Source organism: Sapajus apella, unplaced genomic scaffold (assembly GCF_009761245.1).
Source record: "Sapajus apella isolate SASKATOON/1434 unplaced genomic scaffold, GSC_monkey_1.0 scaffold126, whole genome shotgun sequence".
In the NCBI taxonomy this organism is placed as follows: domain Eukaryota; kingdom Metazoa; phylum Chordata; class Mammalia; order Primates; family Cebidae; genus Sapajus; species Sapajus apella.
In genome coordinates this window covers 3093662-3111311 of record NW_022437066.1, presented here as the reverse complement: position 1 = coordinate 3111311, position 17650 = coordinate 3093662, and the positions used below count along the sequence as shown (strand labels likewise).

Sequence of the window (17650 nt, the reverse complement as noted above, 5' to 3'; positions counted from 1 at the left end):
CCCTCCTCCTCTCAGAGACAGAGTCTCGCAGTCTCTTTCTGCCCCCCCACATTGGTATGCGACTGCATGACCTCAGCTCACTACAACTCCGCCTCCCAGGTTCAAGTGATTCTCTCGCCTCAGCCTCCCCAGTGGCTGGACCTACAGGTGCCCATCACCATGCCTGGCCAGTTTTTGTATTTCTAGTAGAGACAGGATTTCGCCATGTTGGCCAGGCTAGTCTCCAGCTCCCAACCTCAGGTGATATGCCCGCCTCAGCCTCCCAAAGTGCTGGGACCACAGGCGTGAGCCACCGCACCCGGCTTTTTTTTTTTTTAAGATGGAGTTTTGCTCTTTTGCCCAGGCTGGTGTGATCTTGGCTCACTGCAACCTCCGCCTTCTGATTCAAGAGATTATCCTGCCACAGCCTCCCAAGTAGCTGGGATGACAGGCACCTGCCACCACACCTGGCTAATTTTTATACTTTTAGTAGAGATGGGGTTTCATCATGTTGACCAGGCTGGTCTCGAACTCCTGACCTTGTGATCTGCCCACCTCAGCCTCCCAAAGTGCTGGGATTACAGGCATGAGCCACTGTGCCCGGCCAGATATTTTTCTTATAAACCTCTCTAGCAAGGTTCTGATTCTTCAGTAGAAATCAATCTGACAACTTTTATTTAGAGTGGAATTTTGGTACAGAAGAACAGATCCTGAGAAAGAAGAGAAAGCGTGGGAGGGCTCGTCTAACGGATGGAGGCCAAGGGCATGCTGCCACGTGGCACTGAGAGCCAATCTCACCCTCTTAATCATTCGTCAGGGGAGGAAGGTGTTGTTTCTCTCCTGCATGAGACCCTGCTGGACCTAGGCATGGATAGAGGAGACTGGGGTCTCACGTACTGGTTTGTTCTGCCCCAGTTGGCATCTAATTTTCCTCTGGGAGAAGAGCATGATTGCTGCTCAGAAGAAAGAAGAATGAAATGCCTAGACAAGAAGTGATTCAGAGATGAACGAGGGAGAGGAATTCACAGCTGAGACAGCATCTTCAGAAATGTCCTGGAGGAAGACATGTAAGTGCATTGTGTGTAGATAACAACAACATTCCCGGTTTGCCAGAGGGTAGATGAATAATGACAGACAATGCAGGAAATCCGGCGCGCCCGGAATATGGATAGTGGCTTTGAACCCTTTATTAGGCTTACCCTGTGTTCAGGAGCAATGGACAGACATCCAGTGGCAGGATGTGAGGACAGGACACGGATGTAATCATAGCTTGGCTTTAAAAATGTGCAGCTGGTGTTGGTGTGGCAGGTGGGCATGGGAGGCAGAGATGGCGCCACAGTCCAGAGAAATAGTAAGGACGTGAGGGAAAGAGTGGGCGACCGTCGCCATGCTCACTGACACCCCACTTGGTGCTGTTAGATAGAGTGAACCCCAGGTTTCCCTTCAAAGAATCGGTATGTCAGTATGTTCAGTTCTTTGTCCTCCATTTTAAAGTTTAGCTTCCTTGTTGTTTCTGTAAACAACATTTTCCACCAGTTCTAGTCAGTAGTTCACATCTGTTCCCCGGTCCCCTGCCCCATCCTGACTCATCCTGGTCACCTGCTCCAGCCACCTGCTTTGACCCCTGGCTACCTGCTCTGACCTGCCCTTAACCATCCTTCCCGCCAAAATGCCCACCCCGCCACTCCTGCTCCCTTTAAAATAGCCAGTTGGAATTAGACTAGGCTGTGCGGTCCAACCCTAGCCAATAGGGGAATGACACAGCCGTAGGGGCGACCCCCATGAGGCATAAGTGTCCCTTTCCCTCCCCTGTCCAGGTGTTCACTCGCCATTGCTCCACCTGTGAGCCACACCCTTCTAGAGAAGTAAATCACCTTGCTGAGGAAATTTATATTCAAGAGCTACTTTCGTGGCATCAAAAATTTTACCTATAACAGTGCAGGAATAGACCCCAGGCCACCTGTATAGTCAGTGGCTTCCATGCTGGCTGCCACCAGTCCTGTCCTCCTCTGCTGCTACCCTGGCCTCCTTACTGTTTCTCAGATCCGACAAGACTTTTTCCTTTTTCCGTAAGACTTTACCCCAAATATTGTATATCTGACTCATGTTTTTCGGTTCTTGATTCAAATGTCACCTCTTCAGAGAGGCTTTGTGGAACTAAAAGTTAAAAAAAACTCACCCTTCAGACTTCAAGCATCTGACAGTTGAGAAACAGCTTACATTAGATGAACTCTCCTGTGAACAAAAATACTCCAGAAAACCTATGAAAATACAACTATTGGAAGGCGATGCAGAGTAACTAAAAGCAGGCAGAATCCGGATGTGAGGGAAGCCACGGGAAATAGGAGCCACATTGCGTGAGAGCCGAGCACCCTGACTTCCTCCCCTGGGCCCTTCCGAGTCCACAGAATGCAAGGGACACTGGCCAAGCAGAAGGCAGCTGTCTTATGAGGCTGAAGACTTGATGAGAGAGATGGAGCCTACCGGCGTGGCTGGGACTGGGGTGAGAAATCCTGAAAAAGGGGGAGCCATGTGGGGAAGCCCCAGCACCTGCTGACTGAAGGCTTTTGTATCCTTGCCTGCCTCCTGAAGGCAACATGCCGGGGTGAGACTCCAATGAACCTGCTGGGGAGAAGCCACTGGAAGGCTGACACAGCTGAGAGAGATTCCAGCAGCTCCCCAGTGTTGGGGAGACAATTTGAGTTCAAGCCCCACACTTGGAATGAATTTGGCAAACCAGGCTTTCCATGGAGACCCAGTGCTTAAGTACTACATAAGCACCATATTCCAGAACTAAAGCTTTTACCTCGGGACTAAGGACAGCATAGACCCATTCTAACAGAGTCTAAAACTAAGCACCCACAGAATCAAAAGTGATCTTCCAGCAACTTGCCTGCCTGCTGGCACAAAGCTCAGCTTTTTCTGAGAGAGGGCACAGAATTCCGTGTTTTATAATGTAGCATTCACAATGCTTTGCACAAAACCAAAACTTACTAGACATGCAAGTGAAGAAGGAAAGTGTAATACATAATCAAAAGGAAAAAGTCAATAGAAACAAATGAATGAGTGCTCGGAGGCTGAAATTTGCAAGCAACTTATTTAGGTAGAATAAATATGTTAATTTATAAGCAAGAAAACTTAGATGTAGTGGGTGGGGAAATGAAGGATTTCAAAAAAAGATATGGAAATCTAATGACAAGCAAAGTATAAATATCAAAAGTAGAAATATGTAAAATTAAACATTTATTAGATGGGAAATGTAAGGAAGGATCAGGGAATACATAAAAGTGTTGGTAGATACCAAAGTTGAGGCATGGAAAACGAAGTTTCTAGAACAAGTGCACGTAGCCTCGATTTTCAATGGAAAGGTAGTGAGCAAGCTGAAAGCATGCAATGGCATTCCAGAAGGAGAGAGAGGGAAGAGGGGGCAGAAGAAGATTTCAAGGATTTGAGGACAGGAGACAGATGTAACCATAGCTTGGCTTTAAAAATGTGCTCCTGGCATTCGGTGTGGAAGGTGGGCATGGGAGGCACAGAGATGGCTTCAGCAGTCTAGAGAAATAGTGAGGACGTGAGGGAGAGTGGGCGACAGTCACCCTGCTCACTGACACCCCATGTGGTGCAGAAGTGGACCCACCTGTACAGTCAGTGGCTTCCACGCTGGTTCACACCAGTCCTGTCCTCCTCTGCTGCTCTCTGACGCCCTGCCTCCTGATGTCAGCATGCATGGGTGAGACGCCAATAAACCTGCTGCCAAGAAGCCACTGGAAGGTGGCCAAAAATACTGGCCAAAAGTTTCTAAATCTGATCCAGAGCATGAACCTGTATATCTAAGATCTCAATGAAACCCTAGCAGGAGAAACAAAGAAGCTCACACGAAGGCATACTGCCAAAAACAAAAGGTCAGGGGAAAAAATTTTTTTTTTTGAGACAGAGTCTCACTCAGATTTCGCACTTCCACGGCTCTTCCACCTTCCCCACGGATCCATGTTTCCATCTGGTAACACCTCCCCTAGCTGCAGACCTCCCTTCAGCATTGCTGGGGACATGGATCTGCTGGCAACAAATTCTCTCAGCTTTCACTTAACTGAAAAAAATCTGACTTCACCTTCATTTTTGAATCATCTCGTTATGATTCTAAGTTAAGAATTTTTGTCTTGCAGCACCTTAGAAATGTTCTTTCATGATCTTCTCCTTTTATGATGAGAAGTCATTTACCCTTTTGATTAATTTTTTCTTTTTTCTTTTCCTCTGGTTGCTTTCAAGATTTTCCCTTAAATGGTGCGGTGGCTCACACCAGCAATCTCAGCACTTTGGGAGGCCGAGGTGAGTGGATCACTTGAAGGTCAGGAGTTCTAAACCATCCTGGCCAACATGGTGAAACCTCATCTCTACTAAAATTTCAAAAATGTAGGCGTGGTGGCTGTGCCTGTAGTCCCAGCTATTTGGGAGGCTGAGGCATGAGAATCACTTAAACCAGTGAGACAGAGGTTGCAGTGAGCCAAGATGGCACCACGGCACTCCAGCCTGGGTGACAGAGCAAGACTCCATCTCAAAATAAATAAATATAAATAAATAAATAAAAAGCCAGCAGAGGAGAGAGAATGAAGTACTAAAAAATGCTTGAGCAGCCCAAGGCAAGGCAGGTGAGAGAGAATAAAGGCAGGATCTAATAGAAGTAGCAAGATGGCAGGCCTAACAGAACCACGTTGGTGATTACATCAAATGTAAATCAACTAAGCACTCAGAAGGCACAGATTGTCAGGGTGGATTTTTTTTTAAGCAGGATCCAGTGGTATGCTGTTTACAAGAAAGGCGTTTGCAGAGACAAACAGGATGAGAGCAAATGAATAGAAAAACACACGCCACGCAAATAGCAGCCTTGAAACACTTCCTCTGGACAGCCTCAGCTCATTTTCCTGTGTGCTCGGCAACCCCTGTTTCCTGTTCCCAGTCACACAAACAGGCTGCATTCCCTAGTGTTCCTTGCAGTCACCCAACTGTGGTACAGGTCAGGCCAAGGGGTGATGGGTGGAAGGGAGGCGCATCGTCACCATTGGGCCCCAGAGAGTCACCAGAAGCCCCTGCCACAGGATCCTCCATGCTCTCTTCCAATTCCAAGTGGCTGGAATGGAGACTATCCTCAGGACAGGGCCACTTATGGAAGGTGGAAGAGCCACATACTAGAAGTAGCTGGGGACCTGGAATCACTGTGGAAGGAGAGGTGCCTGGCTGGAGCACTCATCCTATACTTTTACGACAAGAGGAAATAAACGTGAGTGTGTGTGTATGTGTGTGTGCACATATGTGTACGCATGTGTGCATGTGTCATATGTGTTGCATACGTGTGCATGTGTGTGCGTGCATGTGTGGGTGTGGGTGTGCATGCATGTGTGTATGTGTGTGCATGTGTATGTGGGGGTGTGTGCGTGTGTGTGCATACATGTGTGGGTGCATGCATGTGTGTGCACATACGTGTACAAGTGTGTGTTGTATGTGTGTGCGTGTGTGCATGCATGTATGCATGTGTGTGCATGTGTGGGTTTGGGTGTGCATGCATGTGTGTGCATGTGTATGTGGGGTGTGTGGGTGCATGCATGTGTGTGTGTGCATGTGTGGGGGCGCGTGTGTGTGTGTAGCCACTGTGATGGCAGGCGGTGTCTTTTTCATTAATAATACTCTCTACTCATATTTACTTTGCAGCCCACACTGCTTCCTCGAGTTATATGATCTGATATTATAATTAAACATTTATTTCTCTACTTGTTTATTTTCCATTTGTCCTCAATTGAACAGGCTTCAAGAACACAGGGACTGATCTTTCTGCTCCGTCCTGCACCACAGGGCATACATCAGTCCCTGGCATGTAGTAGGTGTTTATTAAACACAAGCCCTTTTTCTCTCATATTTGTGAGTGTGGGAAATAGAAAAGTTCCTTTATAAAATTTCCTTTCTTATTGAAGAATAAGTGTGCTAATAACTCTGTGAAGCCCTATCCTGTAGCTGTGAGACACCCCATACTTACAGGCACGTAGTACATTCTGTGTCCTTGTACATTAACCGAGATACCTGTGCTGGACGTGCTCACAGGCAGGTCCCAGCTCTCCATGGCTTTTACCTGTTTAGAAAAGTTTTAAATCATTACCCAATCGGGTTTTAGTTTAGATTGTGAGGTCCGGCTCCAGCCACGGAGATCAGACACAGCAGTGAGGACGACCCCAAAGGCGTAAGGGATAAATGTGTCTGTTTTCCTTTGTTCATTGTACTCTCATGGCATGATGGCTAGTGAGGGAACCATTCCTGTAGTCCAGGAAGGAACAATTTCACTGCTGAAAAATCCTTTTTCTCAGTGTTGATTTTTCTTTGCAGCACTGAGCATCTATTTCCAACATGGGGCCAGAACAGTTTGAAGCCAAATCCCTGTGTGCTGGCACGGGGAATGCTGCCAGTAAGGACATGGGGCGTGGAGGCGGGCGGAGGGAGGCAGGGGTGGGGCAGGAGCCTCTGTAGACACACAGGGAGCTCTGTGGCCCCTGTTTCCTCATCCTTAGCAAAAATGCCCTCAGAGGCCCAGCAGCCGCCCTCTTCCTGGTCCTGGTGATGTGGGTGCTTCCCTCCATGGTGCTTTATTGCTACTTTTATTTCTCCCACAGAGAAGATCACCCTTGTGATCTTGTTTTTAAAAAAGATCAATTCAAATGTAACTTGTTCAATGTATTAAAATAACAATTTCAAAAATCCAGTGCTTCCTTGAGCCTTTAAATCTAGCTAATTTAAACCTTGTTCTACCTGTAACAGGCAAAGGTTAGTAACTTCCTTTATGGGGCCTGTGAATAATTCTGGGTCCATTGCTGACTTAGTTAATTTAATAGCTTTAAGCATTTTAATTGCACTTCCAAAATTAATATATTTAAATTTATATTTTAGTATTTCAGTGTTCCACCTTTAGCAAAACCTCGGAATATAAACTAATTTTCAATATCTAATAATTTAAACATACAGCTGTGATGAACCTAGGGGAGGTCTCTTAAACGTTCTAAAACTGTGCACACACCACAGATTTCCACATAAAATCACTAACTCGTTCAATTCCTCGAGTTCACATTTTCAATTGGATTATCAAGGTGTCACTGACATAGGCCAAATTCTCCAATACTCAAAATACCAAATGGACAGAGATTACTTTATGCTAAAATATTCGTACTATGAGTTTCAATTTCTCGATCCTGTCTAGACTTTAGAAGAAACAGACGCCTACTCAGGAGGCAGTCAGCACTCGGGGAGCCCAGGTGACAGAGGCCCAGGGAATCCGGGCAGGCTGCCATGGGCTTTGAGCGACCAGCTCTGAGGGGCTCATTGCTTCCGTGTGAGTCTTGCCCGTGGCACTTGGGCAAGGAGAGAAGGTGCCAGGAGGGAGACCACATCTCTGGGTTCCATTTCCACACACCCCTGGGAGCCTGCCCCTCCTTCCCAGCCATGTTCTGCTCACACTGGGTCTGGCGTGGTCAAAGCCGTGGTCTTCGAATGGCTTTGTGTCCTCAGGCCCGTATGATGCCAGGGACGTGGAGCTGGTCTGCCATGAAGGCTTGAGCCTCACAAGGCTCTTTCCACTGGGGTCGTGATTCTAGCCCTTTTGACCCCTGCGCAGGGACGCTGGCGGTGCAGTTGGGACCACAGCCTGCCACCTCTCCCTAATGGGACTGAACCCGAGGCCAGCATTTGCTTCGGGATTTTGCTCTTCTCTAAGAGGTGCGGGTCAGGCTTTGAAGCTGGGGCCAATCTGCCTGCTCCCTGGTTCAGGGGGCAGGTGTCCAATGTTCCCCGCCAGCACTTTCACGCCACCCTTCCCCATCCCTGCCCCCACCTGCAGCTGCTGCTGTCCCAGTCACCGCCACATGTCTGTGGGGAACTGGCTTGGACGGGCCCCTGGTCCAGTTCCTTGGGAAGGCTCCTGGTCTGCCCACACCACCTTCGCCAGCCAGTGTCCTCTAAGGTTGGAATTGACTCCCTGCAAGATGGCCAGGGAGACCCCTAGTGACCATCCTGCTTCCCTCTCCCTCCCCTGGGAACCACCTCAGACGCCCGTGGACGTTCCTAAATTTCTGTGGACTTAGAGCAGATTCTCTGCAAGTGAATTCCTCCAGGACTGGGTTCCACAAGCCCTTCTGCCTGGCGCGGGCCTCAGGCAGTGTCCCCGCCGGGCTTTCTCTAAAGACACAAATGGGCGGGCGCTTCCCACGTGGGCCTCAGGGAGCCTCTGCCAGGCAGTGTCCCCGCCAGGGGAAGCCAGGCTTGTTAAAGGGGAAGCCAGGCTCGTTAAGCGGGAAGCCGGTGAGGCCTGTGGAAGACAATGGCCCCGGGGCGGTCTCCACTGCCAGTTGGGGCCACCTAGCCATTGGGAGGGAGTGGCCATCCCCAGTGGGGTTGGGAAATAGAGACAGAGGTTACAGTGGGTGGCCGCAGCGCTGTGAGAGCCACGGAGTTCCTTCAGTGGCAAAGACCAGGGCCCCAGGGCTGAGCTGAGCTGCCAGGGCCATGGGACCCGGTCTCCTGGTCCTCTCCCTCCTGTGCACCATGGCCTTGACTGATGACACCTGTCCAGGTGAGTCAGCCCCCAGGGGAGTAGGACTTTAGAGCCATCAGGCTCCGGGAAGCTGACAGCAGCCACTTGCTGACCACTCACGGGGCGCCAGGCCTGGTACCCGGCCCTTTGGGAAGGTTCCTGCCTTATCATCTCAAAAGCTCTTTTAAGCTTCACACTTTGAAGAGGAGACAGAGGTTCAGAGACACAGACGCAGCTTAACACAGGAGCCGGGTCCTCAACCCAGAGCACCCAGCCCACGGGTGTCCCGCCCAGCAGCCCTTTCCCAGGGCTGAGTCCTCCTCCACGGAAGGGCCGTCGTGAGAGTCCCATGGCCTGTGAGGAGGCAGTGGGCATGCAGGACGTTGGCCGGGGATGGGCCTAGTCAGAGTCTGTGCCGTGGTCACCGTCACCGGGAGACCTCCCAGCTGAATGTGGTCGGCAGGGTCAAGTCCCAGCTCTGTGGGGAATTCGGCCGGGAATGCACCTGGCACTCGGGACAGGAGGTTCCCGCTGTGTCCCTGATGTGGTCCAGTGAGGGCGATATGACCCCAGGGCTCCAGACCTCCTTCCCTGGGCTCCTGGGGCACTCAGGTGACTCCCGGCAGCTCCACCCATGGCTCCATCTTCTGGGGGAGGCTCTGGCCCCCCTGCATCGTGACCATGCTGGAGGACATTGCTCTGGGCTCAGAACCAGGATGGCTTCCACAAGCCGTAGTGGGCACCATGGCCTGAGCCTGCTCCTAGTGGACCAAGGTACCGGGGCAATGATGGGTTCTGCGGGGAAGGGCCCCCGGTGGGGCTAGGAAGAAACACACAGCACAGCCCCTGCGCTGGTTATGTTATGGGCGAGTTAATTTCTCCCCCAGCATGTCTTATTTTGTAGATTATCTAACATTATTAAGTATTCTTTTTTAAGGAGAAAAAAATAAGCCAATAAAAGAAGTGGTCTACACGTGCTCTGACCAGTGAGCCGGGGGTGAGGGCGCTGCTTCAGAACACCGCCTCTAAGAGGGCCCTAGGAGGGCCTGTCGATTTGTAATCAACAACAACAAAAATGTTCTTTCAAAGAAGTCAACAGCCTCAGTTTGGCTCCAGCTGTGCCGCCCCGGCTCTGTGTCCTTGGACCCCACACGGCCCCTCTCCACGGGACCAAGAAGGCCCCTTCCAGCCCAGAATTCCACAGCCACCTTCCAGGGGTCTGGGAGGAAAAACGCTATGTCAGCCCCAATCCCCCCATTTTCTTAGAAATATTTATTGTCACTAGTTACTGGAAGTGCCCACTGTTTATGCAGCTCTTTCTAAGTGCCATAAATCACTGTAAGAGATTTAAAATGTGCATTCTCTAATCCCGCCCTGGCCACAACCTTGTTATTATCCGCCCTTGGCAGCCCAGAGGGCAAAGCTCCGAGTGCAGTGAGTTTCCCCAGGGCACACAGCACTGAGGAGAGGAGACTCCCCTAGGTCGGGGTGGCCTCCAACGCCAGGGCTCTGCCCCCCTTCACCTCCCTTCCTCGCCAGTGCCCGAGGGGTGAGGACAGACCAAGGCCCCAGCAGAGCAGAAAACCTCACTTCCCAGGCGCTGTTGGGCCAGGCACTGAGTGCCCACCTGTGTTTCTCTGCAGAGGTGAAGGTGGTGGGCGTGGAGGGCTCCGACAAGCTCACCATTCTCCGAGGCTGCCCGGGGCTGCCGGGGGCCCCAGGGCCAAAGGGAGAGGCAGGCGCCAATGGACAGAGAGGTAAGTGCGGGCCAGTGGGGAGGCTGGGCATCCCGGGGGCACTGGCTCTTGCTGTTTTTGAAACTAGATGCTGAGCTGGGCAACGCCCCCACCGTGGTTCCTAGATCGAGAGCCTGGGTCGGACCCTGCTAGAGGCAGGGACGGAGCCGACTCCCAGGGCCCAACAGCGTTCTGAAATGCCTTAGCCGGGTCCTCATCTTTTAATGACCTAGTGAGGGCCCAGTGGGTGTTTTGGCAGCAAACCTGGTTTCAGTCCTGACCTACCGTCGCTGTGTGGCCACCAGCAGGACTCTGATTCCCAGTCCCTATTCTCACTTGGGCTGTGGAGCTAAAAGTCTCCCAGGGACCAGCTTCACAGGAGGAATCTGCAGCTCAGGAAGTGAGGACAATTGTCAGGTTCTCACGCCTGGCAGGGGAAGAGCCGGGACTGCACCCACAGGCTCTGGGAAGGGCTCTGACTTTCCAGCTCCCTGCCTCTGAGTAGATAGGAGAGCCTGTGAGGCCTGGGTCCTGGGTCTAGAACCTTCTGGTACAGGACAGGCACACTCAGGTGGGGCCACAGTCACCTCGAAGCGCAAACAGGATCCTGGTCATGACTGGAAGTCACAGCCGCCAGCTCCAGGGTGGGTTCTTTGGGTCCTGAGCAGGGAGCTCTGTTTAAGGCGGTGTCTTTGGAATTTGCAGGAGAACGCGGCCCCCCTGGAGCCCCTGGGAAGGCAGGACCACCAGGGCTCAAGGGTAAGGAGGGGACCAGAGTGAGGAGGGACTGTGAGGCCCTTTCAGACCCGGCTGCAGAGGAACGTGGATGGGGCCTCTGGGGCTGCCACACTGTCCTCGCCAGAGCTCACACCTGCCCAGCGTGGGGGAGGGGCTCTCAGGGGCAGGGGTCCCAGTGTGGGGGAGGGGCTCTCAGGGGCAGGGGTCCCAGTGTGGGGGAGGAGCTCTCAGTCAGGGGGAGGGGTCTGAGTGTGGGCGAGGGGGTTCTCAGGGGCAGAGGCCTTAGTGTGCGGGAGGGGTTCTCAGCCAGGGGAACGGTCTCAATGGTGGGGATTCTCAGAGCCTGGGCATCCACCTGTGGGTAGGCCTGAGACCAAGCCCTCCCCCTCCAAGGTCAGTGTCTGCTGGGGTGGGTGGGACAGGGTCGTCTGCTCACCTCTCCTAGCCCCTCTCACCCCATCTCATCTGCCATCCCCCCTGTCCTGTCACCTCGTGTCTTCTGGCCCCTGCAGGAATCCTTTTGGGGCACTGTTTAAAAACCTAGGTTGGCCCGAGTGGGCAGGGAGCACTAATGACAAGTCTGATCACAGAGACTGTGTGAACTTACAACAGACACATTACACTAGAAACCCGTACATCCTACACATATAGATATTAGGTATTTACCTGTTATATGTGTATAATACATACGTTACAACGGCTGTCTGATGCGTGTGTGTACAGATCATTTAGGAAAACCAGAGCAGCGTGCTGCAGGGAGGGCAGCCCCTGTCACCGCTCTGTCCACCCCGAGCTGCTCTGAGCTGCGCTGGACGCGCTGGGAGAGGAACACTTTCTCTCACTCAGCTGGAGGCTCCATCATACTTTGCCTCTAAATGTAAATAAACGCCTAGTTGCCCAGAACCCACCTGACCGCACCCTTCATGCCACATCTACAAACACAGGCCACTCTGGGGCCTTTAGGGGTTCAGGGAGACCCCGAAGCACTAAGCTCCCTCTAGCTTGGATATGCGGCAGGAGGAAGGGGCCAATTAATTCAGGCCCAGTGACTCTGCTGCCTCCAGGGACAAGAAGGGCCACAGCCACCCCAGATGGCCACAGGCACTAGCAGCTTTTCTGGGGTGCAGTGGCCACCTTCATGTCAGGAAAGTGAGGCAAGCGCCACCATCTTCTGCTCTGTGCGGGGGACAAGTTATCTGACTTCCAGCTCTAACTGTGTGTGTTTGCCTGTCTGTCCCCGTCTCCAGGAGACCCGCAGGAACCCAATCTGTGTAACACAGGTGGGTGGCAGGCCCCGGATCCTCCAGCCCTGCCTGCACATGCACCCCACACCAGCCCACCCTGACCTGCACCCACCAGGAGCATCGGGACGCTCTGCAGTCCCAGCCCCAGAGGCCTCTGCCTTTTCTTCCCTCTTCGCCGGCCAGATCCACAGGACCACAGGTCCAGGTCCCCTGGCAGATGCCCTAAGAAGAAGCAGGGCATGGCCTTCATAGTCTTATGCCCCAAAGAAAATAAGAGTGTACCCCAAAGGCTGGGTGCCCAGGGGCTGAAGGTGGGGAGACGCTGGGAGGGGGGATGGTCAGGCAGACTGGATGTGGCCATCACAGCTGCATGGCCCTGAGGGTCATGTCCCCGTCCAGGCCTCGGAGTCCCACTCTGTCCACACAGATGCCTGTGGCCCTGCTTCTCCCTCCCGGGCCTCCCTCCCACTGCCCCTGCCCTGCCCAGGGCTCCCGTCCTGCAGCCACTCCCCGGGTTCCCTTCCCAGGCCCACGCACCTGCAAGGACCTGCGGGACCGGGGGCACTTCCTGAGCGGCTGGCACACCATCTACCTGCCCGACTGCCGGCCCCTGACCGTGTTGTGTGACATGGACACGGACGGAGGGGGCTGGACCGTGAGTGTGGGGGGAGCTGAGGGGCCCTGGGCAGGGGCGGCCAGCCTGGGAGTCCCAGAGGCCAGGCTGCACACCTGCTGGGAGAACACTCTGGAGTTCTCTATCTCCCTGGACGGGGACAGGCAGAGATGATGGGGGGTGACCCATGGGTAAAAGTCCAGGCCGTGGGGGCGGCTGGGAGGGGCCGGTGTTTTCCTGCTGTGCGGCCTGGGGCTTGCTGCCTCCCCTCCCGGGCCCCCCTTTCCTCCTTCATCTTCCCGTGGGGTCTGCGAGCTGCTGGCCCGGCCATGATGCTCTGCCATCTGCACGTGCTGCTCCTCTGGAGGGCGGGTCCCCCGCGCTGTGGGACGTCGGCCTGGCCCCTGGCTCCGTCCCCCGGCTCCGTCCCCCGGCTCCGTCCCCCGGCTCCGTCCCCCGGCTCCTCCACAGGTTTTCCAGCGGAGGATGGACGGCTCCGTGGACTTCTACCGGGACTGGGCCGCGTACAAGCAGGGCTTTGGCAGTCAGCTGGGGGAGTTCTGGCTGGGGAATGACAACATCCACGCCCTGACCGCCCGGGGTAGGGCCGCTGCCAGGGGTCGGGGGTCGGGGGCCCTGAATGGAGGTGCCCTTGCCCCTTAGGCCTGGGCCGCCTGGAACATAAGCGCCTCTTGGCCCACAGGGCATTGGGCCCTGAGCACACGCAGGGTGGCACTGGGACCCCCGAGGGCTGTGTCCCCTGCCGCTGGCTCTGGCGGCATCGGGACGGGAGAGGGTTGGAGCTCTGGGCTGAAGCCTCTTCTGGTCTCGGCCCCACCGGCACCTTAGGTCCTGAGTGTGGGAAGGAGGGACCCAGTTGCCCCGTAGTGGAGTTAGGGCCCAACCCCAATTCTGCCTCTAAGCCTCGAGGATTTGGGAGTTGAGTCTCACCCTGTGGCTCAGCACCCCCAGCGGGTCAGAGCCGCGCGGGCCCTGGGGAAGCCGCAGTGCTCTCCACGCCCTGCCTCCATGGAACCCAGACCTCCTTCCAGCCCCTGCCCCAGTTCCCCAGCTCCCGCGTCTGGAGGCAGAGGGCCCTTCTGCCGGGATCCTGAAACCTTCTTCCTGCAGGAACCAGTGAGCTCCGCGTAGACCTGGTGGACTTTGAGGACAACCACCAATTTGCCACGTACAGATCCTTCCAGATGGCGGGCGAGGCGGAGAAGTACAGGCTGGTCCTGGGGGCCTTTGTGGAGGGCAGTGCGGGTGAGTGTCTGTGCCGGGCCGCGTGGCCTGGGCCTCTGAGGGTATTGGGGACGTGGAGGGAGTGTGCTCAGCTTCTGGCTATGCCTCTGCTGTGCAACACTGAGGGGTGCCTTAACCTGTCCAACCCACAATCTGTGCATCCATCAATTCACTCGCAGTTGACTGCACTTGTGAAAATTATGATCTACATGTAGTAAAAGTACAATACAGAGTGTCTCTGATTATCTGCTACCATTACTGATGGAGAACAGGAAACATGATGAGGATATTTCTACAGAGACTGAACCCCTAGGCTCTGTGCCGCCTGGCACGCCTCCCCCTGCTGCCCCACCCAGAGCCAGGCGGTCTCCAAGTGTAGGAACACCTGTTAGCTAGCTGGGCAGACGAGGCAAGGAGATGCCAAAGCTGCTGTCCCAGCAGAGCAGAGCGCACGTTCACTGGGTGGTGCCCCTTGGAGTTGTGCAGTGCACAGTGTGGGCCCCTGTGGCAGCTCCGCACTGGGCCTAGGATCCAGACTCCCTGGCACTTCACGGAAAATGCCCTATTTTTCCCTCTGAGCAGGTGATTCTCTGACATACCACAACAACCACTCCTTCTCCACCAAAGACCAAGACAACGACCAAGCTGCTGAGAACTGTGCTGTGCAGTACCAGGGAGCCTGGTGGTACTTCACCTGCCACCTGTCAAACCTGAATGGTCGCTACCTCAGGGGGGCCCATGACAGCTTTGCCAATGGCATGAACTGGAATTCGGGGAAAGGGTACCACTACAGCTACAGGGTGTCGGAGATGAAGCTTCGGCCCGCCTAGCCCGGTGCTGGCAGCAGAGGGGCTCTGCACGCACCCTGGCTAGAGGAGCGCATTCCTCAGCCCTCACGAGGAGGGCAGCGTGGGGATGGTGGCCCCATCCTCATGGGAAGTGGGAGCTCCCACCAGTCCCTCGTGGTCACGACCTGCAGAGCTTTGCACCCAGCACCCTCATCAAGCCCCCTGCCTCCCGTCTGTAAGGCTAGGCAAAGCCCCAGTATGTCTCCCTCACCGCAGCTGTCAGTGCTCGCTTGCCTTGCAGAGGGTCGTGGGATGCCACGACCGTTTGCACTGCCCAACCACTGGCCACGCCCCTGTGCTGCTCACCCGTCCTTGCCTCCCCGTGACCTGGCCCTACGGCTAGGTCAGATGACCTAGGGCTGAGGGTGTTTCCCACTGGCTAAGACAAAGCAGGGCCACCGAGCCTGTTTGTGAATAAAGTTTTATTGGCACAGTCGTGCCCATGGCTTCCATATTAGCTCTGGTTGGTTTGTATCATCCCTTGCAGTTTCCAAGTGCCAGGCAGAATAGCTGGGACAAAGACCCTATGAGTCGCAATTCCTCAACTGTGTGTCCATCAGCCCTTTACGGAGCGTGTTCGGTGACCCCTGCACTCAGAGCTGCCTGGCCGCAGCCGCCTGGCCCCAGCCGCCTGGCCCCTGCTCTGCCCACTCGTCCCCAGGCTTCCTGCCACCTGCCTCCTAGGGTCCCCCAGGACTCAATCTCGAGAGCCTCACGCATTGTAGGACAGGTGACTGTGTGCGCGTGAATCCCGCATCAAGAATGAAGCAGAGATGAGAATAAGGGGCGTGGGTGAGACGGATCTGAGCCCCCCGCAGAGGGAAATTAGCCAGAAGGTTGAGCCTGCAAGACGGGGGTTGCATAAGGACTGACAACACCTGCTTTCCTTCTGGTCAGCCCGGCAGGCCCCTCCCAGGACCAGCTGCCCAGAGCCCAGACCCCGCAGACAACGGAGGGCTCGCCCCAGTGTCCTCTCTCTCCTGGAAAGGGCTCAGCCCCCGGCAGCCTCCCTTCCCTGCTCTGGAATTCAGGGCCCTCTCTGGGTCTCTGGTTTTGCTTTTGCATCTGTGAATCTCCCCGAGGCCTCCTTCTGCCTTTTCTCTGCTTGACTCAACTCTCCAGGTGGAAATCCTGGCAGGCCCACTGCGGTTGCTTCGGAGACGACTCTTCCCAACCCGTGACCCGCAGGGACCCATAAGCCTCCAGCAGAGGCCTCCGAGGGGCTGGGCCTGCAGGAGAGGGTGTGGGGAGCGTGGAGGAGCCTTGGCTCCTGCCCTCAGCTGCTCCTGGTGCAGGGGGTGCCTACACGCTGATGGAACATCGGCTCTCAGGTGGGAGACGAGCTATTCCCGAGCTCCCATGTCTGCGTAACCCAGAGCCTACAGAGGGGGACAGACCGCTGCGGGAGGTGCCTGGGAGGACGAATCGGATCTGACTCAGGTCATCCTGTGCGCTCTGGGGACTCCCCTGTGGACAGTCCCTGGGCCACGCAGGGTCCCTCTCCCCCAGGGGCATCCAGGGCTGAAGGAGTTAATGTGGAGGTAGCTAGTGGCACCTGGTAAACCCCCACCCCGCCATGGGACACTGGATGCCAGCTTCCCCCAAGTTCTGCTGGCTGCAGCTCCGTGTGGGAGACAACGGGCCCCAGCGCATGCTCCCCGGGGCAGGGGCTCTCGCAGGCCCACAGCTCTGACTCCGCCGCCTGCATCCTGGCCCACCCGGCCCTAGTGTGGATGCTGGGGTCTGTGGGCTCACTGAGAGGGCCAAGTGTAGACTTGGGAATGGCAAGGGCCAGGGGGTGCCCAGAAATTCCCAGCCCCAGCTTTCACCCTGGGGGCCTGACCCTGCCACTCCCTGCACCTCCAGCACCTGGCCTCCGAGTTCAGCTGCGCCCCAGGGGGAACGAAGCCCCTGTTACCTCAGCTGGGGGAGGCTGCACCTGAGTGGCAGCAATGAATACCCTCGGGGGTGCCCTGGGTGCCTCCTGTGCTGAGCTCCAAGCAGCCCTAGTGAACAAGGGGGACCCCACCCTGAGCACAGAGCCTGGGCCTCGGGGGGACGGCCAGCCCATTGCTGACCACAGGGCCACTGCACTGTGATAAAGGAAGGGGGATTCGGAGAACACGGTGTGAGCCACCCAGACTCTGGGCTGTCACAGATGCTCCCAGGGGAGGGAGATGACACTGAGCCCCAGAGAAGGGTGGGTGGGAGGGGGATGGGAGGGAAGCTGGCAAAAGGCAGCTCGTGAGCTCAGAGCCTCCTCCCGGAAGCGGGTCAGAATCCTCTCTGCACAGCTCTCCTCCTCGGGGGTGCCCTCTCTCCGTTCCCCACCCAGAGACGCGCCCTCTGTCCCGGGAGTCAGGCCTCCGGTTCCCGCCGCGGCCGACCTGGTACAGGCCCTTGTGCTTCGGTGTCCTTGCCCAAAGTGCGTTTTGTTTTCTAACATGCTTTTTACCTATCGTTATCATTTTTTGAGCGCTACAGAAAAGCCGCTGAGTGGGCGGGCCTGGGTTTCATTACTGTTGCCACTCTTCTGCAATTTACTCAGAACGTGTGATCCAAATCAGGCCGGGCAGCATCGCGGGCAGCGCGGGGAACTGGCGTAAGGGGTTGTCTCTGCCACGGATTCCCGCAGCTTGGCCACTGAGGGTGGTTTTCGGGGCCCGTGGTTTCTGGGATCGCTG

General features: G+C 55.2%; 1 protein-coding gene across 4 annotated transcripts; it reads left to right on the top strand.

The window, feature by feature from the left end:
* Positions 1-8418: 8418 nt before the first annotated feature.
* LOC116539211 (ficolin-2-like) lies at positions 8419-15418 on the top strand. 4 transcript variants are annotated; one of them, XM_032261941.1, is made up of 8 exons: positions 8419-8581; positions 10186-10299; positions 10984-11037; positions 12264-12296; positions 12788-12915; positions 13345-13474; positions 14005-14139; positions 14701-15418. In XM_032261941.1, the coding sequence occupies exons 1-8, from the start codon at positions 8515-8517 to the stop codon at positions 14946-14948; spliced, it is 909 nt and encodes a 302-aa protein (XP_032117832.1). In that variant the 5' UTR covers positions 8419-8514; the 3' UTR covers positions 14949-15418. The 4 variants fall into 4 exon arrangements, with proteins under 4 accessions (XP_032117832.1, XP_032117833.1, XP_032117834.1 ...); XM_032261943.1 differs by lacking the exon at positions 8419-8581 and adding an exon at positions 9970-10091 and having other exon boundaries at positions 12748-12915; XM_032261942.1 differs by lacking the exon at positions 12264-12296.
* Positions 15419-17650: the final 2232 nt, after the last annotated feature.

Bases quoted from the DNA above. Each gene is read 5' to 3' on its own strand.
- LOC116539211 (XM_032261941.1), top strand. From the start codon at position 8,515: ATGGGACCCGGTCTCCTGGTCCTCTCCCTCCTGTGCACCATGGCCTTG. The intron at 11,038-12,263 runs GTAAGGAGGGGA...CCCCGTCTCCAG, and splicing joins AGGACCACCAGGGCTCAAGG to GAGACCCGCAGGAACCCAAT. The intron at 12,297-12,787 runs GTGGGTGGCAGG...TTCCCTTCCCAG, and splicing joins ACCCAATCTGTGTAACACAG to GCCCACGCACCTGCAAGGAC.